This window comes from Xyrauchen texanus, chromosome 10, assembly GCF_025860055.1.
Source record: "Xyrauchen texanus isolate HMW12.3.18 chromosome 10, RBS_HiC_50CHRs, whole genome shotgun sequence".
In the NCBI taxonomy this organism is placed as follows: Eukaryota; Metazoa; Chordata; class Actinopteri; order Cypriniformes; family Catostomidae; genus Xyrauchen; species Xyrauchen texanus.
Window position 1 is genome coordinate 1,470,448 of NC_068285.1, and position 23,115 is coordinate 1,493,562.

Here is a 23,115-nt window from a genome sequence, read left to right on the forward strand (position 1 = left end):
GAGGGAAGCTGGATTGATAGAAGTAGCTATGGCTTCTGCAGCCTGTCCACAGCTCAAGCTGTTCCGTAACCGATTAATCTGTGTTCCTGGGGAGCGGAGGGTGACAAAAAGGGGTTTGCAGGATGTGAGTGATCCTGCTGGATGTTTGTGGCCCATGTGAGAACACGTCTGAATAGATGTCACACAGATTTGAGAGGGGTGCCGACAATACTTTCATCTTCACAACCCTCTGCATATACAGTTTTGTGTGCAGCAGTGCAGCCGGAATACCACACAGCAATAAGTCATGATGCTTTTGTGCAGCGGTATAGAAGCTGATCAGCAGTCTGGGGTTGTGTCTGATACAAGTATAGCAATTGTAGACATTATTGTGATACTGTATTACACAATAGAAAGTGATTTGTAAAGGCCCACTGCATCATTTGGCTTCCCGATATTATGGGGTTATGTATTACCATAAACCTCTATATGACTCGAACACAAATGTTTGTACATGCCTTTGGAACAGCACAGATGTGATTATATTATGACTTTTCTTCATTATTATGAAGTAACTGTTTCATTTGTTTTCATGTCTGACATCAGTGACGTCAGTTTTTGCAGCTCTGCCAAGTTTTGTTGAAAGCACCAAAGTTTATTTTATTTTAATGCCAGTGGAGAACCCAGAAATGTGTTTAAATTATATTTGAGGTCTCTAGATATTTATTGGGGGTATTTTTGTGTTTGGAGACATATATAAACTGTGTATTATTCTGTATGCATCTGCATATGTAGTGCATGTATTAATGTGTATGTATGTATTCTCTTACATATAGAAATTGATGATATTAATATATGGTTATTGATGATAAAGTTTGTGTAGTATTTGTTTTGTTTTGTCAACTGGACAGAGAGATGATCTCCATTATTATTATTATACTGTTTTACTCAGTATGTGCACTCCAAATCAAGTGTGGTAAGAAACCTTTTGTGTGTGTGTGTTAATAATACTGAACAGAGACAGCTCGAAAGAGTTTTTGAAGTTTTGCTGCTTTTAGTCTATATTTATTCCCTTTAATGTCATCAATATGCTGAAGTACTTTCAGAAGAAATGATCATTTCAAATCATCAGTTTGTCTCTTGTGAGGAAAGAACCGGTCGAGACACAACAGTGCTCTGAACAGAAGTGAAGATTTACTATTCAACAGTGTCTTAAAGTCACAACAGATTTTACACACTCACGTGATTTACAGTTTTTTTCAATCGCTATGACAGTTTTTTCAATACATTTAACAAATTTCCTAAACTCTTAACACAGTTAGCACTACATCCGTCTGTATAAGCTATACTATTAACACATTTGTTGTTGCTTTAACACAAAATGCATACAATTAACACAAATTTAAAATGCTTGAACTTCTTTTACACACAAGCTCAACCAAGACCAAAACAATGTAATTTTACAGTCAAATTTACAAATGCTTTCACACTGTATGTCAGAACAGATAACATCATGTTCTAAACATAACTTATGTAGGCTAAAGTCAAAGTGAACAGCTGTTCATATTGTGAATTGAAACACAAATATATTCCCTGTATCTTATTCCATTGCTAATGAGAAACAGCTTATTGAAGTTATGCAAATATATAAATCACAGCTGATTCCCATCTAGGAAGCACACTCAGGTGTTGAGGTTCTTTCAATCGCATGATCATATGTTTTAAAAGAGGACTCTTTGGGCTGATCTTGTGTGGAAAAGGAACAATATAGAGCAACACAAAAAGAAAGAAAGAAAGAAAGAAAGAAAGAAAGAAAGAAAGAAAGAAAGAAAGAAAAAAAAATGCCTGCACGAGGGAGAGGAAGACAAGTACCAGGACAAGGGAGAGGAGTGGGGCAAGGGCAAGGGAGAGGAGTGGGGCAAGGGAGAGGAGTGGGGCAAGGTAGAGGGAGAGGTGTGGGGCAAGGGCAAGGACAAGGGAGAGGAGTGGGGCAAGGGCAAGGGAGAGGAGTGGGGCAAGGGCAAGGGAGAGGAGTGGGGCAAGGTAGAGGAGTGGGGCAAGGGCAAGGACAAGGGAGAGGAGTGGGGCAAGGGCAAGGACAAGGGAGAGGAGTGGGGCAAGGGCAAGGACAAGGGAGAGGAGTGGGGCAAGGGCAAGGGCAAGGGAGAGGAGTTAGAATGTGTGGTGGCGCTCAAAGAAGGACCAGAGCTAGGGTAACTGATCAAATAAGAGCTACTATCATTGACCATGTCATAAACCACGGGCTATCATACAGAGTAGCTGGTGAACGAGTACAGCCAAATCTCAGCCGGGACACAGTGGCATCCATTGTCCGCATTTTCAGAGAAACCAACAGGTAGGATATTGCTTCTCCTACAGCAAAGTGTAAATAATTTTACCATTTATTAGAGTGACTGTATGCCTCCGGTCTCTAAAATGTAACTGTATTTTGTCCCTCTAAGGATTCAACGTCTACCTCCCTCAGGGGGCAGAGGAAAGCTCCTGAATGAAGAACAGGAACTTGCTATTGTCAACATGGTGATTGCTGACAATGAAATAAAACTGAAGGACATTCACTCCAGAGTTGTAGAGGACAACCTTGTCTTTGGGAACATTGCAGCAATCAGCATAACATCCATTTCTCGGACTCTAGCTAAACACAGAGTTCGAATGAAACAACTATACAAAGTTCCTTTTGAAAGGAACAGTGAGCGCATCAAAGAACTCCGTCACCAATACGTCCAGGTAAGGTTATGCAATACAGTCATTACTGTACTATACACAGTGTGTTTTGCAGTAAACTACTCTATAAACCTGGAGTACATTAGGACATACAGTAGATATACAGCAAAGCATTTACATACACTGTGTCTAATTACTTTCAGAGAGTCATGGAGTTGGAGGCCAATCAAGTCCCACATGAAATTATTTATGTTGACGAGGCTGGCTTCAACTTAGCAAAAAGGCGTCGCCGTGGGAGAAACATAATTGGCAAAAGGGCCACAGTTACCGTGCCGGGCCAGAGAGGAGCCAACATTACCATGTGCGCCGCAATCTCCAACAACAGTGCACTCCTGCATAAATGTGAGATTGGCCCCTACAACACAGACCGCCTTCTCCTGTTTTTAGAAGACCTGCATGAAAGACTTGTGCCAGAGGTAGAAAGGGGACAGGTGGGAGACCACTTGCCAATATATGTGATCATATGGGACAATGTGGCATTCCACCATTCCCGTGCAGTCACAGCCTGGTTTGACGCCCATCCAAGGATGATGTCCCATTTCCTTGCCCCTTACTCCCCTTTCCTCAACCCCATTGAGGAGTTTTTCTCAGCCTGGAGATGGAAGGTTTTTGACCATCGTCCACATGACCAAATGTCCCTCCTGGATGCAATGGATGCTGCATGCCAAGACATCACAGCTGAACACTGCCAGGGGTGGATAAGGCATGCCAAAAGATTCTTCCCACGATGCCTTGCCAGAGAAGATGTCAGGTGTGATGTGGATGAGAACATGTGGCCAAATGCAGAAGACCGGGAAGATTAGAAGATTACTTTGTTTTTTAAATTATTATTCCAGTGCTTTTTCTGTTTGTATATCTTGCAGCAATGTCCTTTTGCAAATAAAGTCTTTACTGCAGCAATTCTGTCTCTGTCTTTTTTTTTTCAGAAACTGTACATTCTATAATGCTACTCTGAGATGGTCATTCATTTTTTGTGTTGAATTTCTGCAGCAAAAGAAAGTAAAATGCATTTACTAAACCCAACAAAACAAAAATGTAGAGAGGCATCAAAAGAAACTACAGTGCAAAACACAATCTATGATCAATACAATATACTGTCTATTGTATAAGGGCAGACCTGACACATAAAATAATGCAGTTTCTGTAATTTCAGCTGATGATAGTGTTTTTTTGTCATTGTGTTATGATTGACTAAATGTTCCTGTTGGAAGAGAACATGTGTTAGTGTTTTGAATATTTATTTGATTTTGAAACATGTTTGCAGTGTTTTGTTAGACATAGTGTATTGTGTTAGTGTATTATTGTATTTTGAAAATTAGTTTTGGAGTTTAGTTTACAATGTGTGATTTTGAGCATGAAATTAACCGTTTTGCCAATTGTGTGTTTTAGGTGTGTTGGTGCGTTAAGAGTTTAGGAAACTTGTTAAATGTATTGAAAAAACTGTCATAGCGATTGGAAAAAACTGTAAGTGAGCTGACTTTCAAAGGATGAGGAGAAAATAGCTTTTGTGTTTTTATTATTATTATTTTATGCTTTGAACAACAAAACACGAGCACAATACAACATATATTTGTGTTTCAGGGGAGCAAGAGGAAAAAACATTCATTCACAAACACACTTGATCTTTCATTTATACACAGATTCTGAAGACAAAGCACAGATGAACAGTTTTTACAGCTTTTCTATTTGTACTATTTTGAATAATAGAAATATAATTCTCAATTTCTTTAAAAACTACTGAAAAAAGGAAATTTTTGTTATAAAACTTGCATTTATGAGTGTGACATTTTATTAATAAAATAAACAGATTCATTAAATAAGCTTCACTATTAACACTGTTGTCATATTTTAAATAACCAAAAATGACATTTTCCAAATGAAAGTGAATCTTTTCATTAATAAACGTCGACAGATCTTTCCAGAACTGTTTCACATCACTACAATGCCAGAAAATGTGAGACACTGTTTCCAAGTGCAAAGAGCTAAAAGAGCAGTTAACATCAATGTCTTTCTGAAACTTACAAAGAAAATGTTCAACAGGGAGAATTTGTGTATTATCCTAAAAGAAATGTCTTTTATCTTATTTGGAACAAAATAACCAAACAAACACTTTCCCAATAGTGTAAGACTTGATACAACCTCCTTTAAAAACAAAGAAGAATATATTTATTGTTTTTGATTGTAATAAACTCATTTGAGCACATTCTGGATCAGTTGGGTTAATTATGGGCATATCAGTCGGCTTCATTACTTTATGTCAAAATAATGTCAATGTCACTTTATTTCTAAAGCACAACTAAAACAACAGCTGTTGACCAATGTGCTGTACAGAGTCAAATAAACTGAATCAAATACATAAACAATCCACAGCAATACACCTCTAGCGCATATGATCACCTCACTGATTAAAAGTGATCACAAACAGATGTTTTAAGTTCTGATTTAAATGGGATATAGTCGAGGCGGTTCTGATACTCACAGGAAGACTGTTCCAGAGTTTTGGAGCTGCTACTGAAAAGGCTCAGTCCCCTCCAAGTTTGAATCTGGTCCTTGGCACTACTAAAAGTCTCTGAGGATCTCAAAGATCTCCCTGAGCAATGTTCTGACAAGAGATCTGTGAGATAGGATAGCGCCAGACCATTGAGAGATTTAAAGACCATTAATAGAACTTTAAATTCAATTCTATAGTGTACCTGCAGCCAGTGTACTGATATTAAGGTAGGTGTAATGTGTTCCTATTCACTCCAGTTCGGAGTCTGCTGCTGTATTTTGCACTATTTGGAGACTAGAAAGGGAAGCTTGACTAATACCTGTATAAAGTGAGTTACAATAATCGAGTCGAGACGTGATAAAAGCATGGATAGTCCTCTCAAAGTTCTTAAAAGACAGGAAGGTCTTCACCTTTGCTCGTGATCTTAGATGGATAAAGATGGATTTGACCACAGAGCTGACTTGTTTGTCAAATTTCAGGGCACTATCTGTATTGTTCAGTAGACAACAAATAAAGAGAAAAGGATTGCTGGTACTGGTGTCATTATTCCACGAGGAACACACACAGGGGCGCAGTATAGGGGGGAAAAGTTAGGACCATTCCAAGGGCCCCTGAATGACAGGGGGCCCCAACAAATCGGTAAAAACTAATTTAATTATTTTTTTATTATTATTATTATATTATACACTATATAAACCATCATCATTGAGTATATTTCAAATAATAAAACAATTAATTATGTCTTTGATTTTAATTATTTTGGCAATAAAAGTTAAATATCTCCATTGACCAAAAAGTAAACATCCATATTGACCGACCACCCCCCTGTATCTGCATGAAATGGTTTGGTCCTGGCTTAGCGCGCTCATCAGTGAGTGAATGACGGTGTTTAGTTGCAGACAGTTAGTCGATGCGCCAGAAACACAGATTACAATGTTGAGTAGTTATAAGAAAATCTGGTTTTCAAAAAAGAAAAGAGAGAAAAGAGAGAGAGGAAAGACAAAGGAAAGGGTGTCAATCTGTAACCCAGTTCCCTTTACAAAAAGCTTCACTTTGATGCTGCGCTGCTTAGCGCTACGGGGGAACAACTCTAGCTGTGAACCGAGCTGAAATAGTGTGTGTAACACGTCAATGAACATTGACTGGAATTTATAGCCTCGGCTGATGTAATCATTAGATGCACCTGAGGCCAGGCTATAAATGGATACGTCACCAGGTGTCGTCAGAAACTCTTTTTTCAGAGCGATTCTGTTTCTGTGTGTTTCACAAACCCTATCAAAACTTTCTTTCCTCTGTTAGGAGTGAACATTGTTCTCTTTGTTCTCTTTTCTCTTCTGTTTAGAAAATATTATATATATATATATATATATATATATATATATATATATATATATATATATATATTTCTAAAAAAAAAAAGAAAGAAAAAAGAGTGTTCCCCTCTTCTTGCTCTATAGCTGAAGAGGACACACATCAGTTTTTGCTCTGTTTGTTTGGGGGTAAGAGCACGCTGCTCTCACGTTGCAGCAGCGCGGGTGCGAGCACTGTGATTTGCTTTAACAGGCAGAGTGCTTCGTGCTCGCCTCGCTTGCTTCCGGGAGTCAGCACTCACGAAAAAGAAAAAAATAAAGATCGTTGGTGCTGAGACATGGGGGTATTCAGTGATGCCGCCGGTCAAAGAGACGCTTGCGGGCTATCTCTCGCCGGGCTCGGCATCGTCACTTAAGAAGCCCTCTCTCCCCTCAAAGCCTTGTAGGACAACCTCCACTTTAGTGGGAAGGGCTTATCAAGCAGCAGGTCAGGCTGGTGCTGCTATGCACACTATGCTGTTTTACAGGCGTACCAGAATGACCTCCCGGACGACCTGAGTGTGGGTTCTGTGCTTGACGAGCAAGCCTCAGACCCGCCTCAGTCCTGTCTGAACGGAGGCTCAAAAGCAAAGCGTGGCGAGTCGTGCTCCTCCTCCCAGGGATTGGGGACAGTCTCGCCTCCCACGTGCGTGCTTCACTTCACCCCTCCCGGTACCCCCTCAAAGCCCCTCCATTCCCGCCACCTCTTGGTGTTTCGGGTTGCAGAGGCTTCCGTCAAAATTGGGTGTTTTCGCTGTTCCTGCATTTTATTCAGGACGCGAAACACCCGACAACCCCTCAACAGGAAGTGTTAAAATATAATACCCATCTCAGAGATCCTGGCCGTTTTTGTTGTGGCCAAAAGCCAGGGGTTTTCTTCCAAGGGCCAAAACCCCTAGGCTAAATAGGGTTACGCGCCTCAGGCTTCGTTCCCTTTCTATGTGGTTCAGACCCCGGTTTTCTGCCTTGGGTCCCACTCTAGGTGCGTCTTGTTGTCGCAGGCTGCTAACGACAGACGCCTCCCTGATGGGCGGGGTAGCGGGCTTAAGTGGTCGTCCAGCTTAAGGGGATAGGAGGGTCGTCAGCTCGGTTGTCACAGTCACTGTCTCGGGTTGATGGCTGTATTTCTGGCCCTGAAATACCTCCTCCTGAGGCTGCCATGTCTTGGTGCGGGTGGACAATACAGCGGTAGCCTCTTACATAAATCATCAAGGAGACCACGTTCCTGTCAGCTGTATTTCTGACACATCGGGTTCTCCTTAGGGCCCAGGGCAAGCTCCTGTCACCAGGTCAGTTATATCCCTGGATGCCCGTATTTGGGAGCAGATTTACTGTCCAGACAGAAAATACCAACGGGGGAGTTAAGAACTCCACCCTAAGGTAGTAATTGGCCAGAGTTCGCCAGCAAGGGTTTTTGCCTCTTACTGATAGCACCGCGCTGGCCGAACAGGGCTTGGTTCTCGGAGCGAATTTCTTCCCTCGACGGCTCGCCTTGTGCGATTCCGAAGAGGAAGGATCTTCTATCTCAGGCACAGGGCAATATTTCATCCCTGCCCCGAGCTGTGGAATCTTTCATGTTTGGCCCCTAAGGGTATCAACTGAGGGACACAGGGCTCTCTCCGCACACATTCATTAGATTTTTATAGTTTGGATGTTCTGCCACTCCGGGCTCTTATGCCCTTGAGTCGACATCTCAGCCCATGCCTAAACAAGTTTGTGATGCGGCAGGTTGTCCTCTCCGCACACATTCATTGGATTTTTCTAGTTTGGATGTTCTGCACACCGGGCTCTTATGCCCTTGAGTGGACATCTCAGCTCATACCTGAACAAGTTTGTGATGCGGCAGGCTGGTCCTCTCCGCTCACATTCATCAGTTTTTATGACAAGTTTGTGTTGCGATCGGGTTCTCTTCGCACACATTCATCAAACTTTATGGGTTAGATGCTTTGCTACTCCGGGCTCTTATGCCCTTGGGTCGACATCTCAGCCCATGCCTAAACAAGTTTGTGATGCGGCAGGCTGGTCCTCTCCGCACACATTCATCAAAATTGAATGGTTTAGATGTTTATGCTACTCCGGGCTCTTATGCCCTTGAGTCGACATCTCAGCTCATGCCTGAACAAGTTTGTGATGTGGCAGGCTGGTCCTTTCCGCTCACATTCATCAGTTTTTATGACAAGTTTGTGTTGCGATCGGGTTCTCTTCGCACACATTCATCAAACTTTATGGGTTAGATGCTTTGCTACTCCGGGCTCTTATGCCCTTGGGTCGACATCTCAGCCCATGCCTAAACAAGTTTGTGATGCGGCAGGCTGGTCCTCTCCGCACACATTCATCAAAATTGAATGGTTTAGATGTTTATGCTACTCCGGGCTCTTATGCCCTTGAGTCGACATCTCAAGCTCATGTCTGAGACCTCTCGCGTTTTTGTGAGTACACCAACCGTAGGGGTCCGGACAGCCCCAAGTGCGGCGGCGTGGGTATTGCGTTCCCCGTAGCGCTTAGCAGCGCAGCATCAAAGTGAAGCTTTTTGTAAAGGGAACGTCTCGGGTTACATGTGTAACCCTTGTTCCCTGAAAAAAGCGGAACGAGATGCTGCGCTGCTTTGCCGCACTGGGATGTCCCAGGACTGCTCTTCAAAAAGAAGTATCTGACGACACCTGGTGACATATCCATTTATAGCCTGGCCACAGGTGCATCTAATGATTACATCAGCCGAGGCTATAAATTCCAGTCAATGTTCATTGACGTGTTACACACACTATTTCAGCTCGGTTCACAGCTAGAGTTGTTCCCCCGTAGCGCTTAGCAGCGCAGCATCTCGTTCTGCTTTTTTCAGGGAACAAGGGTTACACATGCAACCCGAGACGTTTTTCACCAAGAAAGGTGGGTAGCCTTTAGTCTGTGAATGGTATTAACCTGTTGTCCATAGAGACAGAGCGTATTTAGGCCACGGAACAATCCAACCGTCTCAATTGACTTTGCATTGCGAGAGACTGCCTCCTTGTCATTTATGACTTATAACAAGCCAGATGTGGCTATGGCTATTAACTTACCTTTTAATTTGATGTCACTGTTAGTGTTAGTTTATGACCATATTCCAAACCTCAAAACCTATTGATTTAGTGATCACTTGATCTGTTTTGTAGCACTATAATAACCCTGATGTGAAAATTCCATTTTACACGTCAACTTTATTTTGTTGTTGGCATATATGTGCAGTTAAGTTCAAAAATCTGCTGTTTTCATTGTTTTGAGATGATGATGTTAATTTACTTTGAATAAAAAGTTAATATATATTTAGTTTTTTTCTTTTTTCTTTTTTTTTATAATCTGTCATTAATTTTACAATAAAAATACATTGAGACTGTAAAGGATTGCCTTTTTTTATGGTGGCTTTTAATCTTGCATCAAAGAGTGAACTGCATACTGTATGCAGACTTGCATTTACAAATCACCAGCAGTAAATATTGTGCTAGTACTAGTATTGAACTACAAGAAACAAGACAGTTGCAAGCCTTTGATTAGAGTTATGTAAAGCTTTTGATGGCAAAGTTAGGCCCTAGAGATGTGGTGACAACAGCTGCGCAGAAGGGGCCCAATTAGATTTTTTTGTCATGTGGCCCAAAATTCCTGGCGGCACCCCTGAACACACATCATATATAAATTACCAGCAAATGCACCTTTATACAATCCATTACTGCCACCTGCTGGACTAACTCATCACCCATTACTAATAGACACTCATTACACTATCCACATAGACTGCCATGTTTTTTACATATTGAGATAGAGGCCTAAAATCAATGTTAGAAGTTTGTTGGGTCTCAGAGGGGCCAAATACACCTCAGTCTTACTTTCATTTTAGGACAGACAGGCCTTTTGATCAGACAGACAGGCCTTTTGATCAGACAGACAGGCCTTTAGATCAGACAGACAGGCCTTTAGAACAGATAGACAGGCCTTTAGATCAGACAGACAGGCCTTTTGATCAGATAGACAGGCCTTTAGATCAGACAGACAGGCCTTTAGATCAGACAGACAGGCCTTTAGAACAGATAGATGGGCCTTTAGATCAGACAGACAGGCCTTTTGATTAGACAGACAGGCCTTTAGATCAGCTAGACAGGCCTTTAGATCAGACAGACAGGCCTTTAGATCAGATAGCCAGGCCTTTAGAACAGATAGACGGGCCTTTAGATCAGACAGACAGGCCTTTAGATCAGACAGACAGGCCTTTAGATCAGATAGCCAGGCCTTTAGATCAGACAGACAGGCCTTTAGATCAGATAGACAGGCCTTTAGATCAGACAGACAGGCCTTTAGATCAGACAGACAGGCCTTTAGATAAGATAGACAGGCCTTTAGATCAGACAGACAGGCCTTTAGATCAGCTAGACAGGCCATTAGATCAGATAGACAGGCCTTTAGATCAGATAGAGAGGCCTTTGGATCAGACAGACAGGCCTTTAGATCAGACAGACAGGCCTTTAGATCAGATAGACAGGCCTTTAGATCAGCTAGACAGGCCTTTAGATCAGATAGTGAGGCCTTTGGATCAGACAGACAGGCCTTTAGATCAGACAGACAGGCCTATAGATCAGATAGACAGGCCTTTAGATCAGACAGACAGTCCTTTAGATCAGACAGACAGGCCTTTAGATCAGATAGACAGGCCTTTAGATCAGCTAGACAGGCCTTTAGATCAGATAGACGGGCCTTTAGATCAGATAGATGGGCCTTTAGATCAGACAGACAGGCCTTTAGATCAGATAGACAGGCCTTTAGATCAGCTAGACAGGCCTTTAGATCAGACAGACAGGCTAGGGAAGTGTCTAAGCAGTTTGTGTTTTGTTTTAGCTGAAGATAGATTTGAGTATCGTCCGTATAACAGTGGAAGGAATTGTCATATTTCTTAAAAACCGCCTAATGGGAGCATGTAAAGTGAAAATAAAATCGGGCCCAGGATAGAGCCCTGTGGAACTCCACAAGTAAATGGTTTTTGGGGATTCATTTATTTCTATTTTCTCACACGTTACACCCCAAATATTACATTTGTTTTTCTTCCTCACTGCTCCTCTCAAATGCTGTATCGTCCAGGATAATAAAAGTTTTATGGGCTTTTAAAGGCATCATAAGAGTTGTTACAGTATTGGGAATACTCCTGTGAGCAGATCAGATTTGATCCTGTAGAGGCTCGTATAGAAATGTTTGAATTTCATTGTGTTTTCATTGTGTTTTTATTGTAGATCTTCTGTTTTTCTGTGAGCTCCAGTTGAAGACAGAGAACTTACAGATAACCTGTGTCAACCTGGACAGACGTCTATTCCAGTCCTGCCTACAGCACACAATACTTATTTCTGCTTTTATATGGATGACTGTCCACTTGTTCTCTTCTAAATGAGATGTGTGCAAATATAACTTGAACTGAATATTGCAACTGCAAAAAAACTTGATCCAGTTGCCGAAATCATTAAACAAATTCCAGCATGAAATGATTAAAGGGAATTATTAATAATATAAACAACATTACACAAACAGATCTACAAACACAAGACTGTAAACATGTGCTGTTTCAAAAACTATTGTGAGGAAATGTCAAATATATCCGGTGGGAAAAGTCCTCCTCTCTGTCCTCTTACGGGCTCCGTATGTTTCACACCTGTATGTTATTATTCTGTCAAACACAACAGAAGCTTTTGCAATATTGAATTCCAGTCAATCACTTCAATTGAAAAGAAAGATGCAATGAAAGTAAATGGTGACTGAGAATGTCAGTCTCTAATGTTCTGCCGTATATTTCCTTTTGTGTTTCACAGAATAAAAATGTGTAAGGTTCAGAACAACATGAGGGTGTGTGTATGATGACAGCATTTGACTTTTATCAATGAGTGAACTCTTCAAATCTGTCAAATTTACACCAACTTTAAATGATCCTGTAATTAGTTCTTATAAATCCATTTATGAATGCAAAAGTGTGAAGCTGTTTTTCTAGAATTGTCTGTTAAGTATTAAGATTTATATACTGTAGAAAAATCACAAGAATTCTGTATTTGTAAATGTTTATTTAGTATAAATAAAACAATGAGTATCTGAATGTGCCGTGTGTTTAATAAAGAGTTCATATATAGACTCATTTATTCATTTAAAATCATTATTTTTATTATTGAATCTGATAGTAAATAAGTTCAATCACATCACAGTGAGACACAAAGTACTGTCATTGTATTGAATTCAATCAGTTTCATTGATGAAATGATTTCTAGAAAGAGTTTGGAGTTGTATTGATGTGAGATACAGTGAGTATATTTCACTCATCCAGTTGTGTGTGTGTGTCTCTGATGATCCATTTCACACACACACACTGAGGAACCAGGATGAAGATCAAATCCAGCATAGAGGGGTCGAGTGAATGTGGTGATGAGTGTGTGTAAGTGTGTGAGTGTGTGTGTGTCAGAGACGCTGTAGAAGGACAGAGTGCCGGCCGGACAGTCCACATACACTCCTACTCTCTTACAGTCGTGTGAAGGGGGACGTATGTCAGTGCTGTTATTATTGTGACAGACAGTGAATGTGTTATTAAAGCAGTACAGACTCCAGGAGTTTACATTGTATCCAAACACACAGTCATAACTCAATCCTTTCCTGCTGATTTCTTTATATGACACTGATATACCAGCACCAACTCCACTCCATTGAGTCTCCCAGTAACAGCGTCCAGTCAGACTCTCTCTACACAGAACCTGATGATACTCATCAAATCTCTCTGGATGTTCAGGATATGACTGACACTCTCTCACACGTGTCACCTTCCTGTTCCCCTCAGACAGAATGAGTTCAGTGTTTGCTGTGTTTGAATCCAGTGTGAGATCACAGACATCTGAACACAAGAAGAGAAAAACACTTAAAACACAACAATCACTAAACCAGTGTGTGTGTGTGTGTGTGTGTGTTAGTGTGTGCGTGTGTGCATGTGCGCTTGTGTGTGTATGTATGTGTGCGTGTGTGTGTTTGTGCTTGTGGGCGTGTTTTTGTGATTTACGAGGACAATTTTGTAAGTTACAAATTAGAAATTACAAGGGTATTATGCTATAAATGTGATTTATGAGGACATTTCTAGTGTCCCCATAATTCAAATCGCTTAAAAATCATACTAAACAATGTTTTATTGAAAATTTAAAAATGCAGAAGGTTTTCTGTGAGGGTTAGGTTTAGGGGTTGCGTTAGGTTTAGAGGATAGAATCTATAGTTTGTACGGTATAAAAGTCATTATGTCTATGGAAAGTCCTCATAATGATAGGTAGACCAACATGTGTGTGTGTGTGTGATAGTGAGTGTGTGTGTGTGCATGTGCGCTTGTGTGTATGTGTGTGTGTGTGTATGTTTGTGTGTGTGTGTGCGCGCGCATATGTGTCTGTGTGTGTGCGCATATGTGTGTGTGAGTGTGTGTAAACCTACATTTGTGTAGTCCTGCTGTAATCCTGAACTCTCCTCCATGATCCACACTATAAAAACACAAACACACACAAATGATGACATCACATTCAGATCACCTGAAACTTACTTCAAAGTGATTTTATCTGACATAACACACAGAGAATGTCTCTCTCTCTCTCTCTCTCTCTCTCTCTCTCTCTCTCTCTCTCTCTCTTTATTAATTTATATTTATTAGCTTTATTGGCATGTCAAAGTTTGATGGTTTTATAGCCTCATTTTTGATCAACTAGTTGAAACTTTCAGAAAAGAATCTAATAATGACACACAGGACTGTTATTTAGTTTTCCTGGAACTGAATGTGTTAACACTAACAACAAAACAAATATGTGATTAATCGTGATGCAATATTTCAATCCACTGACAGTTTTGCAACACATGAGGGGTGTGAGGGGTCCAGGAACTGAGTTTGACACCCCTGCAATACACACACACAACATCCCACCAACAATAAACTCAAGTGCTTTCACACTGCACTTAACCCTGGGTTATTGTCTTTTAACCCCGCTTTAACCTCCAGTAAAGTAACGTTTCACACTTGTAACTCTCAAAGGTGATTAGCAACACTTTTAATCCTGGGTTATGAAACGGCTCCAGATCAGTGTTAGCGCCGCTTTTAAAAGTGCAGCAGTAAGTTTTTATCTGGCTCTTATTCGTCCCAATAGTACCAGTGGTTTTGGACTTTATACTGACACCACAGACTGATCACTGCCCGACCCCCCCTGTGAAAAATCCTGCACCGCCCCTGTTAACTGCTGCTGCGCCACACAAAAATGTCTGTAAGATGGACTGCTGCGACTCGTAATCTCTCTGGCGGCTGATGAGACCGCTGTGTGTCGCTTGTTGTATTACAAATTTGTTAAATGTTTAATTTAGGTTCCAATACAGTTTATAGTTTAGTTTATAAACTGAGAAAGTTTAGTAGATTGAATTTAGTATTTGAGGTATAGTCAGGGTTTCCAGCAGGAGATTCCTGCCTGTCCCGATCTCTCTATTGTAAGTTAAATTAGTCGGATTGCTGAGACTATCACCTTTTGTCTTTAAATGACTCTTGGAGCCCCTGACCCAGTCGTTGAATAGTCCGGCTAATTAGATTAGTTTCTGTGCTTTCGAATCACACTGTTATGCTGATGAGATCAGGGCTGGGGAATTTCCTGTAACGAGTTGACTCCGGTACCTCATTTACATGCTTTGTTTCAGAGTGTCTCCACCTCTATGTAAATCCCTCACCCTTGTGTATAAAAAGGTATAAAAAACCCTATCGTACTCAGTTAGAGACAGACTTGGATGACTACAGCGATGCAACAGCGACTTCTCAATAAAGTGTCAATTCTGCTTAAAAGATATCCCAACGTCTCCTGGTCTCTGCTTCGACGACGAAGAAAAAGTTCACAACACACTCTTGATGCTTGATGTCACACCGTTTATCTGTGATCATTATTGATATTATTAGTGGTAGTAACTGATCAACTGCAAGACAGTTTGTTATGTGCGGTCAACATGGCAGCATCCATGAGGGGCGACCCGCTCAATGTACAATTAAACAGCTTTTATTGAGGTCAGTATCTGACTGGAGTCATCATCTAATGTGAGTGTACATCATTTTAAACATATTTGTGTGCTATTGTGTTTATTTGTAACACTTTTTAAATGAGCTTAATACAGTGACAGAGCACAACACAAGCAAATGTGCTACAGTATCACTGTTCATGTCCTGTATGCTAATGCACTTTATAAACCCTATTTAGTACTTTACAAATAAAACATATTATTAGTATTAAACATATTATAGTCTTGCTGTTGTGCTGCACTTAAGCAAATAAAAAATATTATAAATGAAAATAAGCTCATCGTAACATTTCATTTAAACACAATCCGTTTGCATCTAAATATATTATCCTCCACAGATTTCATGGGACGATGCAACAAACTTTCCAAACAGAATAACTGAGAACCATTAATGGTGCCAAACCCAAAATGTCCAAAATACTCTCACACTGCAGATTTCAGCAGTGAAATAAATGTACTATAAGATACTGTCCAAAGCATTAACCAACAGATTCAAACTTTACATATCTAAATGAATTCACGCTGACCAGTCATATTGTATTCCTAAATGCACAATATTTGATCATTTGTTTTGAATACATGATCTGATTTCTTTTGCCAGAGACAATAATCTTAATGTAGGATTTTTATATTTGGACCAAGAAAAAGCTTTTGATGGTGTAAATAAATGTTCAGGGTCCGACATGTCTTTGTGGTGAGATGAGCCCGTGCCGTGCCTTTAAATGAAGTGTCGATTCAATGTAAAATGAGGAAATCCCAATTTATCAAATGTATCTGATGATGTCATCATTAAACTGATTTGGATTTTAGAGAAGTTCAGATTTTATATTTAAACAGATTTTATATTCATGCAATACTGTGAATAACATTTACATTTATGCATTTGGCAGACACTTTTATCCAAAGCAGGGACAATCCCCCTGGAGCAGTTAAGTGCCTTGCTCAAGGACACTATGGTGGTGGCTGTGGGGATCGAACCAACAACCTTCTGCTTAACAGTTTAGTGTTTTAGCCCACTACACCACCACCTTTTATATTTAAACAGATTTTATATTCATGCAATACTGTGAATAAGAATGTCTATGGTGTGAAAATCATCTATTATTAAACTGGGGTATATCGTGAAACTGTTAAACCGTTACATCCCTACTGGAGATGCTGCCACGATTACAGAAACCATCTTCAACATCATTACAGCAGAGAAATGCAGACCTGCAGACACTCTTGCATCATTTACCAGTGATGCTGCTTCTGTTATGATCCGTAAGATTTGAACATTTCACTTTTATTTGAATAGCAGTTTTGATATAGAATTGATTTTTACTGTCAAGGCAAGAAAACTGAAGAAAGAGGCTAAAAGACCTTTTCCCTGAATCACTGTCACTGTCCACTGTGTTCCCCATCCAATAAAAAGGGAAAGTCTTACCCAACCAAATACTGCAAAACCATTTCAACAATATTTTGGTTATATCAAGCAAGCAGCACCTTTTTTGCCAATGTGTGAACGGCTTGTAACACAACTTATAAAATGAGCCCTTCACAGACTTCCTAGGTTGCCTATTAAAGCCTTTAGACTGATTTTCATGTGAAGGGAGCGGGTCGCTTTTGCCGGGAAAATCAAAAAACTGAAAACTAAAGTGAAAATCGGCAGGGCATTTGATTCCTGGATGGACCTTCATTTGGTTTTGGGGATCAAAACTGACCCTGAATTGGTCGTTTTTCTTATTGGACAGGTAAACTTACATAACTGCAAAGCATGTGACATATTGAGCCATAAGGATTGTTCTGTGTCATTTTAGCTAAACTACAATAACACATGAAATGAATGCTAGACAATGTTCAAGATAATGCAAAAAGACACATTCATTAGCGTAACGTAACTTGGTTATACAGAAAATATATATCATTGTTACGTTCCACGTGTGTTTGTGTTTTGCTTTCTCTTTTCTGTTATGCTCTTTTTCGATTCGCGCTCCTGGGACGTGACTCATTGGTTGCTTGTCAGGCGTGACGTCTACTAATCCCTGGAGGTTTCTGCTGATTTAAAAGCCCCATTGAAGAGAAGCGTGGAAGATCAGCGCCAGATCTCAGCACACATCCATGCGTTGATTGTTGGTAGAATTAAGTTTACGTGTATGTCTTGTGATTATTATTATTATTATGTTGATACCTACTTGTTGGTTTAGAGATTGTTAAACTTGGTTATGCATTTGTGAGTATGACTAATGTCTGAAATTGGGCGCAGTTTACCTTGTTCTAAAACAGCGTTGTATGCAGTAGCCAAGCTGTAGACCATTTAGAGTGAAGCTTGTATTGTGAGTTGTCTAATCCTCATGCTGTCTCTGAAATTAAGGAAGACCATGCATTAATAAATAGCATTCTAATTGTTAGTTTAGTTGGAGAGCGGTCGTCATTTTCTTTTTGGTAGTTAGTTCTAGAGGTTTTGGGTTAAATAGATATGGGGGTTATGTTTTGATTATTTCGTTAATTTGATGAACCTCTTGTTTTTTTTTTGAATACTCATGTTTTCTTTTATATTTACTATATATTTTGTAACATCCTCACACTTCAGTGACTGAATAAACGTTTTCAACGTTAAGGACCTAGTTTCTATGATTGTTTTCCCCACCTGCTCATCTAGCCGCAGTACCTCACATAACTGTTACGCAATCATCTCGCTAACATCTTTTAAACACGTAACATTTGGTGGTGGCAGCGGTGGGATATTCCTTTAAAGTGATATCTTATTTACTTGGGATGAGTCTTGTGAGTGCTGTTGCTGGTGTGCGGGTGGAGCAACCATGAAACGTGAAGGTGTAGGCTATTACTTGAGTGCTGTATTTCAGTGAGTGTAGGTTTGTTATGAAAGGATATATGAGGTTACTTTGGAGTCTAGTGTATCTAAATTTAATTAGAATGGCTGAATTTTGATCTGGTCAGTTTTTCGAGTGCACCGACTGTCGAACAACTAGATAAATGCCGGAAGGATGATTTAGTGAGTATCGCCGAACATTTCCACGTTAGAGTGTCTAAGCAGCAGCTTAAGCAAGAAATTAAAAGCATTATAGTAAAAAAAGCTGGGAAAATTGGGTGTGTTGAAACTGGCTGATAGATCTGAGCAGGATCCTATGGGTTCTGAAGCTGACCCTACTTGGACTGGTGAGGAGGATGCGAGTGAGACTGATGAGGCGGAGGGTTCCGAAGCCAAAGCAGTGTTGCCGCCCTTCGGACCTTTTTCTCCGACCCTGACTGGGTCTGGAAGTGATCCGCGTCTCAAGAGTACGTTTGGCAAAGATCGAACGTGGAGAGCGCGAGAGGGCAGCGGAGCGTAAAGCTCAGATGGATCTGCAGCTGCAAGTGTGTGTGTGTATGTGCTGCTCTATCTTATAGTATGTGCTGCTCTATCTTTGGAGGATAGTTTAGAGTATGATGTTGTCAAAATGGCAATTTTGAGGGCTTATGAGCTCGTACCAGAGGCATACAGGCAGCGATTCAGAAACCATAAAAAATGTTTGAGTCAGACTTTTGTTGAATTCGCTAGGGAAAAAGGATTGTTGTTTGACAGGTGGTGCATCTCGAATAAAGTGTCAGATTTTCAGGTGTTACGTGAACTAATTTTATTAGAGGAATTTAAAGGATGTATTCCTGATCGTATTGTTGTCTACCTGAATGAGCAGAAGGTGACATCATTGTCGCAGGCATCTGTGTGTTCTGATGAGTTTGCGCTGACTCATAAGAGTATTTTTTTTCCGCACGTTCTGAGAAGGTTCCGTTTGTTTCTCCTGGTTCGAAAGAACAGTTGCGTTTGAAGAACGTTACAAAATCTAGGGAAGGGAGAGAATGTTTTTATTGTCGTAAGCCAGGTCACCTTATAGCTGAATGCCTTGCGTTAAAGCGCAAAGAGCAGGGTGTTAGCAATAAAAGTGTCGCTTTTGTGGAGACTGTTAGTGAACCTCACAACGTGATTTGAGATGTCCTGGATGTGAGTTATAAACCTTTCCTAATGGAAGGATTCGTGTCTGTTAATGACCAGTCGATGGAGGAGGTTAAAGTGACAATGTTGCGGGATACGGGTGCGATGCAGTCGTTTATAGTAGCAGCTACATTACCGTTCTCTGAACGTACTTTCTGTGGAAGTCACATGTTAGTGCGTGGCTTAGAAATGAACACTATGAAGGTTCCTTTGCATCAGATTTATCTGAAGTCAGACTTGTTTCAGGACTTGTGAAGGTTGGCGTACGTGACAACTTACCAGTGCATAGAGTGAGCTTTATTCTTGGTAACGATATAGCAGGTGGTAAAGTTTTGCCACTGTTAGAAGTTTGTGATAAACCTGTGTTGTCTGATCACACTGATGAATTGTTAGAGAGATTTCCTGAGGTTTTCTCTGTGTGTGCTGTGACGTGAGCACAAGCTCGTAAATTCGCTGATGCCGATGATTTGTCCTCCACTTTTATGGCACCTGCGTTTGTGAACGATGCTCTGTTGGCTGATTTAGGTAAGCCAGACGACAAAGCTATTGTTTTAAAGTCAGATGATTCGAAGTTGCAAGTCACTCGTGAGAAAATTATTGCAGCTCAAAAAGATGATTTTACTCTGCGAAGGTGTTTTTCATCTGTCGTTCCTGTGGAGATGGCACGAGAGAGGGAAAGCTCCTATTATATGCAGGATGGGTTGCTAATGCGTTGGTGGTGTGCTGATGTTGCAAGTGATTATGACTGGACTTCTGTAAATCAAGTTGTCATTCCTGCATGTTACAGACATATGGTACTTTCGTTAGCTAATGATCATGACTTGTCTGGGCATTTAGGCATTAAGAAAACGTATCATCGAATTCTGAAGCACTTCTTTTGGCCTAGAATGAAGACTGATATAGCAAAGTTCTGTAGGACATGTCAGACCTGTCAATTCTCCGGGAAGCCAAATCAGGGGATTCCGCGCGCACCGTTGGTTCCTATTCCAGCAATGGGGGAGCCTTTCGAACATGTTATTGTTGACTGCGGGTCCGTTGCCCAAATCAAGAACTGGTAACCAATACCTATTAACGATAATGTGCGCAGCGACGCAATTTCCTGAAGCGATACCGTTGAGGAAAATTACAGCACCAGTGATCAGTAGTGCACTCATAAAATTATTTTCAATGTTTGGGTTACCTAAGGTGGTACAATCTGATCAAGGTACTAATTTTTTGTCAAAACTTTTTACACAAGTGTTAGCTACTCTGAATATTTCACATAGAACTTCTAGTGCATACCATCCAGAAAGTCAAGGAGCTTTAGAATGTTTTCACCAGAAGTTGAAAGCGATGTTACGCCGGTATTGCCTGGACACAGATAAAGATTGGGACGAGGGTATACCTTTAGTTTTATTTGCTGCTAGGGAAGCAGTACAAGATAGTTTGGGATTTAGTCCTGCTGATCTTGTATTCGGTCATACTGTGAGGGGTCCTTTAAAGATGCTCAAAGAAGATATTTTAGCTAAAAATATTAGAGTCGAGTGCTAAAATCCCAGTGTTGGATTATGTAAGTAAATTTCGTGAGCGATTGCACAAGCTTGTGAAATGGCACGAGAGTCATTATCGAATGCTCAAAAGACAGTGAAGAGTCAATTTGATCGTAAAACGGTTCAACATAATTTTAAGGAAGGAGATCGGGTGCTTGTTTTATGGCCTGTTGTAGGTTTTGTTTTGTCTGCACGCTTTTCGGGTCCATATGAAGTGATTAAGAAAATCAGTGACACAGATTACGTGATACGTACTCCTGATCGCAGAAAGAAATCTCGCGTATGTCATGTGAATATGCTGAAGGCGTATCATATTAGAGAGTCATCACCAGATGTGGTTTTAAAAGTAAATGAGTCGGGCACATCTTTTGCTGCTGTGCTGGCATGCGAGGCGCTTGATGTTACTGCTATGCATGTCAATGAAGATGATGGAGTTTTAGTACGACACACGTATCAGCAGTGCGCCAGGTTGAAGAACTCTGAGGTGCTGGCTGATCTAAATTCCCATTTGTCTCATTTATCCGAGTCTCAGAGAAAAGATGTTGCAAAAGTAATTCATGACTTTCCTTCATTATTTAATGACGTTCCGTCTCGTACTACGGTCTTGCAACACGACATCGATGTGGGTAATGCTGTTCCTATTAAGCAATATGCTTATAGAGCGAATGTTTTTAAGTGTTTGGTGATCAAAGCTGAGGTCGCGTATTTATGTGAAAATGGTCTTGCAAAGCAGAGCTTTAGCCCATGGAGTTCTCCATGTCTGCTTGTGTCTAAGAGTGATGGGTCCGCTAGATTTTGCACAGATTATCGAAAGGTAAACGCGGTAACTGTTCTTGATTGTTTTCCTTTACCTCATATGGAAGACTGTGTGGACAATCTAGGGTTTGCTAAATTTGTCAGTAAACTCGATTTACTGAAAGGTTTCTGGCAAGTGCCGTTAACTTTGCGCGCATCTGATATTTCTGCTTTTGTGACACAGGATGATTTTATGCAATATTGCGTAATGGCGTTCGGTATGCGCAACGCACCAGCCACGTTCCAAAGGCTTATTAATCTTGTGCTTTCTGGTGTTCGAAACTGTAATGCATACTTGGATGATCTTGTAATCTATTCGCCTAATTGGTCCGCCCACATTTCGACATTGAGAGAGGTATTTGAGCGTCTAAATAAAGTTACTCTGACGTTAAACCTTGCCAAGTGTGAATTTGGTCAAGCTACAGTTACGTACTTGGGTAAAGAAGTGGGTCAAGGGCAGGTAAGACCAATAGAAGCGAAAGTGATTGCTATTGTAGACTTTCCAATTCCTGCTACACGCAAAGAACTCCGCAGATTCTTGGGGATGGCCGGTTATTATCAGAGTTTTTGTAGGAATTTTTCTACTGTGGCCAACTCCCTGACATCACTCCTTAGTCCTTCGTGTTCTTTTCTATGGAATGATGAGTGTCAGAATGCTTTCGATAACGTCAAAGCTTTACTGTGTATTACACCTGTTTTAACAGCTCCTGATGTTGAGCGACCTTTCAAAATGGAAATCGATGCAAGCTCTGTTAGTGCGGGGGCAGTTCTTGTACATGGAGATGCTCTTGGTATTGACCATCCTGTGTGTTACTTCTCACGTAAGTTCAAGGTGTCATTAATAACAAGGGTTTCTGAATTTTACATACTGCACCTTTAATAAAATTTGCCCTTTGTCACCTTTTCTGTATTTAGGGGACTGTCCTCAAGTCATCTCTTTAACAACTAAAGTTCAAAAGCACTGTAAAGGACAGGTGGGAATCTTGGCTATGAGTTGGGGTTTATGATTTAGTGATTATGACCCAAGACAGCTGGGATAGGCTCCAGCACATGTGATCCTGCATAGGACAGTTGGCTTTAGAAGATGGATGGATTTAGTGATTAGTGACCCTAATAATAATGTTCTTAATAGAATTGTTGGGGATTATAACTTTATGATTGCGAACACTTTTAAATTAGATTCAGGTGGGGTGG

At 40.6% G+C, this 23,115-nt stretch overlaps 3 protein-coding genes across 7 annotated transcripts in view; 2 read left to right on the top strand and 1 right to left on the bottom strand.

The window, feature by feature from the left end:
• Window positions 1-23,115, bottom strand: part of LOC127650623 (NACHT, LRR and PYD domains-containing protein 3-like) — a 615,184-nt gene that overhangs the window by 232,589 nt on the left and 359,480 nt on the right. The window contains exon 15 of one of the 5 annotated variants that reach the window (XM_052136150.1): window positions 14,020-14,066. The exons of the other annotated variants lie outside the window; for them this stretch is intronic. Coding sequence (XP_051992110.1) covers window positions 14,020-14,066 — 47 coding nt within the window. The remainder of the gene's footprint in view (window positions 1-14,019; window positions 14,067-23,115) is intronic. 5 annotated transcript variants of the gene reach the window in all.
• Window positions 1-23,115, top strand: part of LOC127650622 (NACHT, LRR and PYD domains-containing protein 3-like) — a 527,629-nt gene that overhangs the window by 64,498 nt on the left and 440,016 nt on the right. The window lies entirely within an intron of this gene.
• LOC127650628 (NACHT, LRR and PYD domains-containing protein 3-like) overlaps window positions 1-23,115 on the top strand; it is an 857,046-nt gene that overhangs the window by 58,132 nt on the left and 775,799 nt on the right. The gene's annotated exons all lie outside the window — the stretch shown is intronic.